This window comes from Arachis duranensis, chromosome 4 (genome assembly GCF_000817695.3).
Source record: "Arachis duranensis cultivar V14167 chromosome 4, aradu.V14167.gnm2.J7QH, whole genome shotgun sequence".
Taxonomy (NCBI): domain Eukaryota; kingdom Viridiplantae; phylum Streptophyta; class Magnoliopsida; order Fabales; family Fabaceae; genus Arachis; species Arachis duranensis.
In genome coordinates, this window is record NC_029775.3 from 3,075,020 (window position 1) to 3,089,530 (window position 14,511).

Below are 14,511 nucleotides of genomic sequence, written 5' to 3' on the forward strand. Positions count from 1 at the left end.
TATTACCTAAATTCGATTCTGTCCTCCTAAAATTCTACCTCGCAGAAAATTCATCCTGTCCAATAAGAACGAAGTGAGTACCCGCTACGCGTTATTCTAATTTTATTATTTCCTTCCACATTTGTGATATTCAGTTATTCAGTTACTGTAAATAAAGTAACATTGTTCTTTTGGATAAAGTATGCAAATTGCAATAATGGGATAACCGATAAGATTCATGGGACTGGATCGGAATCTATCCTCGTAAGCAGCTTCTGTTCATGATTACATAATTAAAAATAATTTTTTTCCTAAATAACTATTTTTAGGATATTAATTAAGACAAGGTTATTATTGTTAAAAATTCTATTTTTTTGATAAACACATTACAAATACAAAAAAGTTAAACTATTTTTTACAAAATTACTATTTCTATTAATCATCTTAACTAATACTCTTAAAATACTTGTTAACAATTTGTTAAACATATATCAAATTTGTTTTTTTTTAAATAGAATATAACAATTTAAGTAGGTTAATAATTTTGGATAATCCAGCCATGTCCAACTCATGAATTGGCCAATAGCAAGTGCCGACCACGCAATTTTTTTATTCTCTACTGTATTATATTATTAATATTAATTAATTAATTAATTAATATTATTGTTTGGTTCTTAATATTCATAATTTTCTTTCTTTAGGGAAAAAAAAAATAACAACAGTATTATTATGCGGTTCAATTTTGGTTTCCTATGAAAGGGACACGTGGCACATTCTTACGCAATCTTTTGTCTCACGTTTACGGTTTCGAAGAAAAAGCGCGTGTGCGAGTTCCACACCTTTATATATGATGTTACCCCCAATTCTTCTTTATCCATTTTCAAAATCTCTTCTTTCATTCAGATACTTCATTTCCTGTGTTAATTGTCTCGGAAATTTCAAGTGGATTTTTCTGATTCATTTTTATTACGGTATATTTCGTTCGGTGTGATTGTTACTAGGGTTTTTGCTGTTGATCATGGAGATTTCGGTGATTGGGAGCTCCCAAGCTAAATTGGGAATGCCCGAATTGGGGAATAGGGAGCTGGGTTTTATTAATTTGAAGGATGGTTTTAGGGTTTCGAATGATAGGGTTTGTTTCGGGAAAAACATTAGGTGGAAGAAAGCTGGGATGAGATTCACTCTGAGAGCTATTCAGTCTGAACCTGTTCAAGCGGAGAAGCATTCTGGTGCTGGTAGAAGATCCAAATCGGTAAGTTTTTTCTGTTATTGATTTGCATGCTGGGTTCTGTTTTTGGTTGGTGAGAATCTTGTGAAAAAATCGGATTTTTATTTGGGTTTAACCAAGGAAGAAGCTTTTAATTAATTAAATAGTTCTGTGTTGTTCTTGTTTTGACCTGATTTTTCTATATATTGTTAGCTTTGAATTAAATTCAGAGTATGTAAATATTTGTGTTGAATTATTCAACAACATCAACCACCCAGCTAGATGAATAATAACTTAATAAGTCAACACAAATTAGTATTTTATGTTATTTTATTTGGATGGGTATGGTTTTCTTACATTTACCTAGATTTTTTTATTAATGAAAACTGAAAACTATGAGAATCAAAGACTAGAATGTTTTGTAAGGGCTAAATGTGGATAAGATATTCTCTCTTCATCTGGATTTTATGCTAATCAGTAGAGCTATCCCTGTATGATATATTGTTGAAGTACTTGATATGATTTGTTTGCATCATTTCAAATCTCATGTTACATGTTGGGTCAAACTAAATGCATTAGGTGTTGTTATATGATGTTCAAGGTCAAGGATTAAAAAGAAACTGACATGGCTTAGATAATATGATGCAGGATGGTGTAAGATTATTTGTGGGTCTGCCTTTAGATGCAGTTTCTAAAGACTGCAATTCACTAAACCATGCTAGAGCAATTGCAGCTGGTCTAAAAGCTTTGAAGTTATTAGGAGTTGAAGGTGTTGAGCTCCCTGTTTGGTGGGGAATTGTTGAGAAAGATGCTGCAGGAAAATATGACTGGTCTGGCTATCTTGCTATTGCTGAGATGGTTCAGAAGGTGGGTCTTAAGCTCCATGTGACACTTTGCTTTCATGGATCTACAAAACCCAATATCCCCTTGCCCAATTGGGTTACCCGGATTGGCGAGTCTCAACCCAATATTTACTTCAAGGATCGGTCAGGACAGCATTACAAAGAGTGCCTGTCGCTGGCAGTTGATAATCTTCCTGTTCTTGATGGGAAGACTCCAATTCAAGTGTATCAGAGTTTCTGCGAGAGCTTCAAGTCTTCGTTCTCTCCCTTCATGGGCTCTACAATTACGGTAAGATTTTTGGATCCAACAACTATGTGATCAAATATCCAATTTAAGATTAGTATGTATGGTGACAAGGTTGTAATCAATATCTTTAAATATTGCAGGGCATATCGATGGGTTTAGGACCAGATGGCGAGCTACGTTATCCGTCTCACCATCGTCTCTCAAGTGATGGTAAAACTCAAGGAGTTGGGGAGTTCCAGTGTTATGACCAAAACATGCTCAGCGTTCTCAAGCAGCATGCTGAAGCATCTGGAAATCCTCTATGGGGGCTTGGTGGCCCGCATGATGCCCCTACCTATGATCAGCCACCGTTCTCCGGTTTCTTCATGGATGGGGCTTCTTGGGAGTCTCCATATGGAGACTTCTTTCTTTCATGGTATTCCAAACAGCTTATGGCTCATGGAGATAGAATCCTTTCATTAGCTTCTTCGACTTTTGGCGACACTGGAGTGACAGTATATGGAAAAGTTCCACTTATGCACTCTTGGTATGGAACTAGATCCCATCCTTCCGAGCTAACAGCAGGGTTCTATAACACGGCTAAGGGGGACGGGTATGAGCCAGTGGCCGAGTTGTTTGCTAGGAACTCATGCAAAATGATACTACCTGGAATGGACCTTTCCGATGCATACCAGCCAAATGAAACCCATTCAAGCCCTGAGTTGCTTCTTGCACAAATCATGGCAGCTTGCAAAAAGCATGGCGTGCAAGTTTCCGGTCAGAATTCATCCGAGTCTGCAGTTCTGGGAGGTTTTGAACAAATCAAGAAGAATTTAGGTGGAGATAATGTATTGGACTTGTTCACATATCAAAGAATGGGAGCATATTTCTTTTCTCCAGATCATTTTCCATCATTCACTGAATTTGTGAGGAGCCTTAATCAACCGGAACTGCACTCTGATGATCTACCAATTGCGGGAGAAGAAGAAGGCACTCAATCTATGATTACGAGCCAAGAATCAAGCGTTAGCATGCAAGCAGCCTAAGCATTATTGTAACTTTGTGATGTTGATAGTCTCATGTATATATACCAATTTATTATTCCTGCAACAGATTTGAGGACAGCTTATTTTGTAAGATGAGTGAGTGAGGTTGCCTATTTATTTATAACCTCAACAAGCCTAGTTCCGTCACAATTATGTGTCTTGTAAAATAGTCAAGGTGAATGGCAAATGACCTTGCTAGTCAATATATTATTATTTAGCTTAAAAACATTTTATATGGTAGAAGTAATCCTTTATCATCACTAATGTGGTTACTTTCTCTCTCTCTCATTCATAATGTGTTTGATTTTGATGTGATCTTCACTCTAATACAAAATCCTTTTTCACCTCCACATTTTGTTGGATGTATTTTTGGGGATTCAAGTAACATTGCTCTACTGGGAAGGTGAGGAGGGAGCAATACTTTTATAAAGAAGGGAGAAGCACTTGTGATAGCCATGACATGACAATGTTATCCAATGAATTAGACTTAAATTTAAGGTCCATAACAATCTCAATCTATTACAGGGAAGCTTATAGAAGAAGAGAAGGTTGCAGATGAACACTGATTCAGAGAGTCAGTGAGAAGCACCAAGAGAAATTTTTCTGGCCTGTCTCTCTGTAGGTAGCAAATAGGGGTGTCAAATGGACTAAATGGCCAACCCAATAAGGGTTAATCAGGTTAGACCCATTTTCATTTTTCAAATCTATTTTGGAGCAAAAATCCGCCTATTCCTGATGGACTCGACTCATTTTGAAAACTAAATTTTGTCTGTCTGAGTCTTTCTTATTTGCATGTTAACTGCTTTTATTGATGTTTTGATAAGCATAATGTAATGGTTGTAATCTGAACATGTTGAATAGTTGCCTTTCACAACAAAGTTCATAATATATTATTAAGTAACCAACTACATAATGAAAAGAGCTGAATTCTTTAATGCTCTTTATAACTCATTGCTATTTCTCAGTTGTAACAGCTAAGAATTTCTAAGGCATAACATGAAAGTAGAGGAAACAACTTTTTGAAATTGTGCTCTTGCACACTTAATATGTTCATATGAGAGGATGAAGTCAGGGCTATCCAAAGTTGCAGCAGTTACTCCTACTAACATAATAATCTCAACAGATACCACCACTGTATTGTATAAACAACCAAATGGAGGGCAAATTGTAAGGAAATAAAGAGTTAAAAAGAAAAAAAGAATTAAATTTATTTACATGGAGAACTGGATTCAACATTGGAACATTACAATTTCATGTGATGTTTGTGACCTTCCCCAGAAGCTTGTGATCCCAGGAACCAAGTGAAACTCATCCATTCAACCTCAGTTTCAACACCAACCAACAATCACCTTTACCAAACGGTTTTCTAGAGATAGATTCCCACCAAGTGGGATTCAACCTAGCTTCTCCAGCCTCATAGCAATGTCAATATGGCTGAGAGCTGGAAAGAACAAGAAGCAAGCACATCAATTAGCAAACTGAAAAAACCTAGACATCAAAGAAAGCAGTACCCAGAAAAAAAATTTCATGCAACAATGTTCTCCTATGCAGTAATTGGTGGACATGGCTAAACCCATAAACCCTAAATTATTATATTTAAGTTGACAGAAAAAAGTAAGACAATGCTCAATTGTTTTTGTTCATTAGATAAATTTGGTCACCATTATTAATATCAGAAATAGGATACTACACAACAAACCTCCCAGCCGGGAATTTCATAATATTGGCTACAATAAGATAGTAGTAACACTATTAAAACACCTTTAGCTTCTCTGTCTTTCTATTTGTTTTTGTATCGTCTCAGCCATATTTGAGTTTTTACATATTGGGGTTTGCTTTCAAATGTGTACCTGTTCAAATGTCATTCACACGCAATCTTGGTATCAAAGCTGCTGAGGCAGATTGCAAATGCCTGAAATGCTGAGATAGGATATCGATAATCCATTGTAAACAGATCCTTCCCAACTTTTCCAAATTGGAGTATGATCTTATCATGTTCTGGTCCAGCAGGTCCATTTTCTGGGGAAGCCACCAGCTGAAAGTTTTTAACCGAAGCAATTGTCACCCGCCCATGAAAGTTCAAGCACCAACACTGCAGCTGCTCGTGCCACCTGGGAGCCTTGTTTTTTAACACCAGAACCCCATCCTTTTGATTAGCCAGGGGTCCAGAAAGGGAGTTGTCAACACGATTTGACCTCGATCGAAAAAAAGGGAATGTGGGGAACATATCTGCATTGCTGAGGGAAAACTCGGTCTGTGTAGGGGCCACCCCTCCCGGTTCAATTGCTGAAGCAGGAAGGGAATCCATGATGCAGTTCATTCTCCTAGGCCCCCTGCTTGCCATATTGAGGTAGATACACAATGAGCATTACGTGGTCAGCATGTAAGAAAAGTACACAATAAGCAAATAGATTTTCAGCAAAATCTTCCACTACTTGGATAAAATGTTTTAGTTTAAGAATTGAGTTAATTCAAAGAAGAACCTATTATAGTTGCATAGTACATAATGCTTACCTAGAGCCTAGCACATTCAATTCATATGATATGTGAGCCACTGGATAATTGCCTGTAGGAACCTTGGGTGCAACTTGTTTTAAATTCACCAGCCTGGTGGAGCGACTTTTTGTAATCTTTGCCCGGGCATGGGGAGGCTGCCCATCATAGATTGTGAACTTGGTTCCGAGAAAATTTGATCTTATTAAAGGGGAAGAAAAAGGTGTAAGCATTCACACTAATAAGGAAGAAAATAATGAATTCTCACGTTTCATGATTAGAAAAATCACCTCAGTTTTCCAACATAGGTGTTGCTTCCCTTTGACATGTCGTCTGCATGCAGAGAGATGATATAATCTGTGCAGGTGGGACGTCTGCATTTGCGTGCAGCCAAAAGGAACTTGCCATCTTCAGATAGTGCTGAATTGGAGAGAAAATGGCCAAAGAAACATACACACTTAAAGAGTTAGAATCTTTAGATATAAAAGGGAAAATAAAAACATAAAATGGAAAAGGTTTTTCAAGTGTTTCAACGAAAGGAACTAAAAGTTTTATCATATACTCACTATTAGATAAGCTAAGATACAAATAGTATGTTTGGGTGGACCGGTTGCGCCTTATAAAGCACTGGAGGAGATGCTCCCTTGGACCAGGCTGCAAAAGTTATTTGCAAATCAGAACGAGTTAAAGCAATGCCACTGGGAAAAGGAATACACATAGAAGTTCTCGGCAATAAAAAAGACAAAACGGTCGTCGCATTCGATCAACAAGCCTTTCAAAAACAAGGGAATCTTTAGAGTAACACCTTAGATAGAAAGCATGAAAGTAATTAATCAAAGCATTCCATTACAAAGAGCATCTTCTACCCACTCAATTTGCAACAAGAAGAAACTTCCACTTTTACTTTTTGGCTTGGTTTGTGAATTGTTATTATATTATATGACAAGAACAAAGAAATCTCTGGCAAACTAGAAGTTAATTGAATCAAAATGAGCCGGCACAAGAAAACATAGCTTCATGTAAAGATACAATTAAGGCAAACAAGTTGCCAACAGAAAAAGAAAATGATAATTCCCAGAAGCTACAAAACATTGTCCTTTACCATATCTTAAAAGGAAACTACAGAGTAATTTCACACACAAAAAATACAAAGTACACTGTGAGTAGGAATCAAGCATCTTCTTTTCTAATAGCATATAGTAATTCCATCCATAAGCAATATCATTTAATAATAATAATAATAATAATAAGGGTTTTGCTAAGTGCACTTGTTAATGATACTTAAAATAAGCAATTTTTAAATTTTTTCCTTCAATACATGCACTACAAATGCATTAGCAAGTTTAATTTTTTGGATTTTTAATAAAAACTTTTCGCAAATGACATTTGTTAGGCAAATCATATTATATAATCTTAGCACAAATTCCGCTAAATATGTTGTAATAAAATTTTCAGAAAATCAACCATCAATTGTAAAATTATGATCAACAACCCCCCCACCCCAAAACCCCCAAAAAATAAAATAAAATCAGACCAACATTTAAAAAAAATTAGAACACTAGAAAAGCACTGAAAATATTTTTTTCTTAAAATAATTAAAAAGAACATTTTTTGGCGAACCCCATTAAAAATTCCCATCGAAGAAAAAGCAATTCCAACTTCCAAGTCGTTCTAAGGTTGAATTGAACTTGAGAGGAGCAATCGAAGAACTTACGAACCTGTTTAACAGAAATTGGGAAGGTTAATTTTGCTGATAGCTCAGGAGTCTTAACGATCTCTTTAGTGATGTGTCTCCAGCTCCGGCAAACTCCGCCCAGCAACTCTGCCTCAACCCATCGTCGGAGATCAACTCTGAAAGTGCTGAATCTTCTTCCATGGAAGACAAGTCCTGAACCACGCGGTGAGAACGAGACCTCATGTCTTGGATTATGCTCCTTATCATGGTCGAGAAGCGTTGTTTTGTTTACCCAACAACCGCAGATCGGTGATTAAGAAGAGAAGAAGAAATGGGGTGGAAAAAGTTTGAAGCTTTTTTATGGTGGGTGGAGTGAATCAATGTGGCTCTCTGTGTGTGTAAGAAATAAGAAATGAAATTTAAAAAAGAAGAAAACAATGGGCGATTTTTAAGCTTCATTAATTAATTATTTTTTTTCTTTCTTTTGTGGAATGTAAAGTTGGATTTTTCTTTTTCTTTTTCTTTTTTTTAATATAAAAAAATGATTGGTTATTTGGCGATTTTAGATACGATTATTTGAGAATTCATTGTTTGAGTTATATAAGATAAGATTATTCCATCTCTATGGTTTATGAAAGGATTAGTCTAGAGAATTTATATAAGTAAATGAGAAAATATTTAAACTAATTTTTTTAGTTAATTTGTATTTTTTGCTTGTTAATTTTTCTTCGTGTACTATTTTATTATTTTGATTCATTAATTAATTAGAAAAAATAAGTACTCTAACAAAATAATGAGGAGAAAAATTTTAAACGGCTCCTTACAATTATCTCAAAAGACAATGAGACCCTTAATAAAAATATGTTTAATTTGGCTTCTTAGCTTTATTTGTATGGGACTAATTAGTTCATATGTCAGTGTTTTTTTTTTTGTATAAGAACTAATGAGTATCATAAAAGTAAAATTCAAATACCGAGTTGGATATTTTTTTGTTTGAAATCTCGTAGTCCTTTTAAAATAATTGTGAAGAGTCAGATTGGGTATTCACTTAAATAACGAATTTTGTTAATAAATATTTCATATTTTAATTTAAGTTTTATCTTTTTTTTTTTTGTTGGAATTTTACATATAAGGAGGAAAAAGGAGAAATGATATTTCCACCAAGTAAGAAAGAAAAGGTTCAAATGATAAGGAGTATAAGAAGACAAATGATTTATTTTTTAATTATAAAATAAAAAATTAATTATTCTAATGTTCTCAGGAATTTGAATTTTTGGAGAAACTATATGTTTATATTTCTAAATATTGAGAACTTAGCTTTTTATATCTAACTCTTGTGTGTTGTGTCAATTATATTATATGTATATTAAAAATTAATTATTTATATAAAAATTTATTAAAATATAAATAATATATAAATTTATGCATAAATATATATTAATTATTAATTAATTTAGTGACCAATTTTTATATATAAATAATATTTTTTAATACAATCATTATTTTTTTAGAAGTCACAGGGCATAAGCTAAGTTGAAGGTAGGTTTGGTTAGGTGAGAGACTCAAGGATCAGGTCCTATGACTCAACTTTTGGTTCCATCTACTTATTATTATTAGATCCAATAATATTTCTGAAATAAAAATTCTTAAAATAGACAAGAATCTTCTCAATTGATTTATTTACTAGAAAATATTTTTTATTGTATCATTTCTTTTTGGCAACTAAAGTAATTTGCATAATTTTAAAAGTGATGAACATCTCAAGGGAAAAAAGGAAAGAAAATGTAAGTGGTAAAAGATATTGTCACTTTCTTTTTAATCATATCCATTTTTTGTCTTTGTTTTCTTATTATATCAATTCTTTTTCTTTTTAAAATAATATTTCAAATTTTTTAATTAACCTTCTTTTTAAGTTGTTATTAATTTATTTTTGGATAATTATTTTAATTAAAATATTACATATTGTTATGTTATTCATTTTATTTTAATAATGTTAAAGTGAATAACAAAGTGCTTAAATGTAAGTTAATAAAAATAATAATAAACAATGAAGCACTTAAAAAATTAGATTATTGTGTTTATGAGTTGCTTTCATTCAAAATTATACTAATAAAATTATGAAGATTATATCTCCAAATCAATATTAATAATATAGAATAACTTTTAAAAATATTTTATGTTTCTATTGAAGTTAAAATTTATGGGGCATTTTAACATGCAAGTGGCAGTAAAAGAAACTTTACTTTTCATATAATTTAATTCATTATTTTTCTTACCTTCTTATTAACTGAAATTTAAGTGCAGCCCTATTTTGTTTAAGAACACAGATAACCAAAAAGAAAAAAAAAAAGTGGGCCTTTGGAATATTATTTTTCATATTAACTATTTAATGTTAATATAGAAAATATTTTATAATAATTAAAGTTTTGACCAATTTATGTAGGGAGCCACTTAAATAAAACGTTTAAAATATCTTTTTTTAAAGATATTTTTAAATAATTAAAATTTAATATATATAATTAATTAAATTATATTATTTTTATCAAAATTAAATCAGATAAATTGAATTGGCTAAAAAGTCAATAAACTATAATTTGAAATGGTCTAAATTAATATTTTTTTATAAACAATAATTACAATATTTCGATTATAAAAATGACTAAAATATATTTATATATATATATAAATTCTAAATTCTATTTTTTTCTGTATTATTATAGGGTTAGAATTTAAGATTTTTAAAATTAAAAAATATATAATAATAAAAAATATTAAATTAAATCGGTTTAAGATTTAATTTACCGATTTTTTGACCAAATCAATTTGTCTGATCTAATTTTAAAAAAAATAATATAATTTAACCAATTATATGTATTAAATTTTAGTTAATAATAAACATTTTTAGAAAAGAACGTTTCTTTATCCAAGTATCTCCCATTTATGTAAACTGACTGTACTGTTAGGCGAGTAAATCTTTTTTTAACTAAATTTTCAACTTAGTTTTTATTTTTAAATTTTTTTCTTCTTTTTTTTCTCTTTTTTATTTTATTTTTTGTTTTTAACTTTTTTTTCTCCTTCTCTTTTATGTTATGCGTTATTTGTACAAAATTTTTTTATAATAATTTTAATAAAATTGTAAATTATTTTCGTATAATTTTTACGTTGATTGTGAAATAATTTTTCTATTGAAAATGAAGATTAAAAAAATAAATTGAAAAGTAATAACTTTTTAAACCTTTATTAAAAACAACTTATTCACTTAATATTTTCCTGAGTTCTAATAATAACAATGGTATAAATCTATAATATTATAATCAAATGATAATCTTAAATTATGCACATATTTTATCGATCGTTATCATTTTATCAATTGTTGTAGCATCTTTCATGATAATAATAATAACTAGTTCATCCACAAACAAACAAATCAAAATTGAACCTTCATTAACAAGCAACCCAACAAATAGAAACGCATATTTACATCATCATATCTTTGAAATTGAATAAAATCAACATACAAGAATGCACAATATTCTATTGATACATAGCAATAATAAAAAAAAAGAAAACAAACAAACAAAACAAAACAACTCAACAACTCGAGATTTATCGGTTCAATTTCTATCATGTGTGCATATATATGATTATTTTATTTTAGCACTTTTTATTTTTGTTATAATTTCAATTAACAAACCTTTGAGTTCTCACCAACTCGAGCATTAGCATTGTTCATCTCTTAGGTTTTCGAACAACAAGTAGGTGGGTTTAAGAAAATTGACATATTAAAATTATTTTTAAAGTAATAATTTATTTATCATGTAATTAATGAAATATTTTTATAAATCCAACATTAAAAATCGAATTCAAAAAGTATAAGAAGGTCCAAGAAATCGGTTTGATGATTAAGTATTCTCTCAAATTCTAAAAATATATTACAAAGAGGATACTAACTTCTCATAAGTCATTCTAATATCTAATAACTCAATTTTATGAGATTAATTGTTATATTTTAATTATCATTCCACTATTAAAGGACAATGTTATAACATTAACTATATATAGGTCTAAGAGCATCATATGAGGAGAGACTATAACTATAATAAGATATTAAGCATTTTATGACAAGAGTATTTCATGAAAAAACAACCCATATAAAAAAATCTTGTAACATCGTAACTTCATAATATATGCACTCCTCTAAATACGTGAACTCAGGTATGATATCTGTCTTAATTCCTCCTATAATCTATGCTAACTTGAGCGTCGGCGTTCTTGTCAGTACACCTCCCACCATTGACAATAACGAATTCGAAACATTAAAAACCCGAAATAAGAGAATAATAGCAATATCATGTCTCCAACCTATTCTTTACAATTTTATTTCAGATAACTCTTAAACTAAAAAAAAAATACTTCTGAAAAATAATTATGTCAAAATTAACCTTCTATATTTGAATAATTTAGTTAAAAAAGCAATGTTAAAATAGTTTTGCTATTTGGACTTTATGCAAAGAAAAAAAAAGTTATCTACTTAAAGTTTATATAAAAATCTATTATCAAATAAAGTTACTTAAATCAAACTGATTAAATTTTCATGAAACCATATAAACAATTAAAAATGGATGATTTTAAAAAGTAAAATAAAATTTAGAGAGTTGAGTAAAGATCAATGAATGACATCACAAGCTTAGTGTCAGTGAAAGCATTATTATTGTGGATTTGATCAAAACAATGAAGAAGAAATTAAACATTATTGTGTATGTCATTGTCCAAATCAAATGTGGTGGATAAAGGTTTTAATTGCAATTGGTCTTAACTCGTAGACTTCATACCACAACTTAGCATTAGGTAGAGTTCCCCACCATTCTTAAATTTCCACGCAAAAACAATGCCTTTCATTGCATTCTTATTATTATTAGGACCCATTATTTTCCTCAACCACTTTGATTAATTCGATATATATAACACCCTATTTTCTTATTTTACACGCTCAATTTATTATCATTCATGGCATGTCATCTCTGTGCTTTTTATAAGAGTAAATAGTTATTTTTTACTATAAAAAAATTTATATATAGATAAATTTATTTATTAAAAAACAAAAAATAATGTTATATCTATAAAAATTAAAAAATAGATTTTAATCGATAAAATTATCTAAATTTTAAAAAATTATTAAAAATTTTAAAATTATCTTTAATCTAACCTAACACAAAAATCATTCCTAATCTCAAGTCTCACTTTCCTGTTCAGCTTTTTAGCATTTTGTTAATGTTGGCATGACAACAATAGAAATAGGGTAACTAGCAATAAAATATAAAAAAAAATATTAGAGAATAATAAAAATTTACTATTTTTAACCATCAATATTTACAAGTATATAATAAAATACGTTGTTAGATTATTAGATAAAAAAATAAATTAAAAAAATTAAATTAATAATTAAGTGATAGCTAAAAAAATAAATTCTAATGATCCTTTAATATTTCTTCTAAAATATAATGTAAATGAAAATTAACAAATTGTCAAGGCAACAAATTAGTCCAACTCAGAACAAAGCAAGAAGGAAAAAGAAAATAAAGTGAAGGAAGTATTTTTGTTTTGCATATATATGACCGAGTGGTTGTTGCACTAGCATAGTATTTTGATGAACAATCCCGCTACGTTATTAATAACATTTCTGTCAACATCTGCTAATTCTTTTTATGATTGTGTTTAAAGAAAGTGTCTTTACGTGAATGTGTCTAATAAAAATATTTTTTTAATGATTGTGTCTAATAAAAGTATCTTTATATATGTATTTTTTGGATATGTCTCCTTATACATGTGTTTAAAATATAATAATTAATTATTGTTGGTAATAAGTTGGCGTACTTTTCCTTTGATGAAGAGTAGTGAAAACGCCACCAAAAATTAAAAAGAGAGACGAAAGAAACATGTTTCCATGAAACGACTATTGTGCCTCCTCCTCCTTTCTTTTTTCACCGTTTTATTTCGGTTTTTGTAATATATTTTTTTATATATTTATTAAAAGTGAATATTTTTATGAAGATTTTATAATTGTCATTGTATAAAAATATTTTATTTTGATTATTAAATGATAAATTCTAAAATTTGATTTTCATATATTATAAAAATATTATTTGTATTTAAAATATGATAAAATAAATAAATTATATTTTTTAAACTAAAATTATTACAGAAATATATTAATATTTTTATTAGAGTAGTTACCTTTATAAAAATGTATTAGTGAAATAATAGAATGAGTGAGAATAAATAATAAATTACCGAGTCTTGGCTGCTCTCATTTTTTTTAAGGAAGGAGAATGTTAGTGAGAGAGTGAATCTTCTTCCGTAAAAAAAATCGGATGATATTTAGTATTTAATCTTATTTTTAATTGTTTTTTCTATTATTTATTTTTAGTCACACTTATAAAATTAAAGATAAAAAATAATTTTATCAATTGATCCAAATTCATTCCGTAGATATAATATTAAATTTATTTTTTAAGTATATTTATCTGTGCTTAAATCTTTTATGATTAAAAATAGTTATTTACTCCCTTTTATACTTACATTTGTTATTTAATTTATAAGGATAATAATATCTTTCTTCCAACATCCTAGACAATTATAATTAGTTCTTTTTTTTTGAATTTGACAAGTCAAAACCATTTTTATTTAGTCCAACTTTAAGATTTAGCAATATATCTTAAAAACACATATTAAAATTACTATTAATAAAATTTTAAAATTTTTAATTCAACTAATGCATAATATATAGATATATCAAAAACATAAATTTTGTATTTTTTTGAGACAAAATTTCTTTTACTTAATAATCTAAATATATGTTTAAGGATGGATACATTCCTGTACTTGTGGGCACAAATATTCCCACTAAAATTTAAAATATCTTAAATAATACATAAAAATTTTATATAATTATTTTTATTATATTATTAAATTTGACTTTACTATCTTATCTCTTTTATTTTATTTAATGTTATATATATTTTGTTCCACTATTAATATTTTTT

The 14,511-nt window shown here is 29.5% G+C and overlaps 2 protein-coding genes across 2 annotated transcripts; one reads left to right on the top strand and one right to left on the bottom strand.

Moving 5' to 3' along the window:
* Window positions 1-810: 810 nt before the first annotated feature.
* On the top strand, window positions 811-3,560 carry LOC107482721 (inactive beta-amylase 9; the record flags this gene model as incomplete). The annotated part of the gene is given in 3 exon segments (XM_016103275.2): window positions 811-1,231; window positions 1,835-2,317; window positions 2,416-3,560. Coding segments are annotated over 3 exon segments (1,602 nt in total). The 3' UTR covers window positions 3,301-3,560.
* Window positions 3,561-4,292: 732 nt separating this feature from the next.
* On the bottom strand, window positions 4,293-7,886 carry LOC107482720 (tubby-like F-box protein 3). Its single transcript, XM_016103274.3, is given in 7 exon segments — window positions 4,293-4,741; window positions 5,151-5,633; window positions 5,815-5,994; window positions 6,084-6,213; window positions 6,360-6,447; window positions 7,512-7,630; window positions 7,633-7,886. Coding segments are annotated over 6 exon segments (1,092 nt in total). The 5' UTR covers window positions 7,736-7,886; the 3' UTR covers window positions 4,293-4,741; window positions 5,151-5,161.
* Window positions 7,887-14,511: the final 6,625 nt, after the last annotated feature.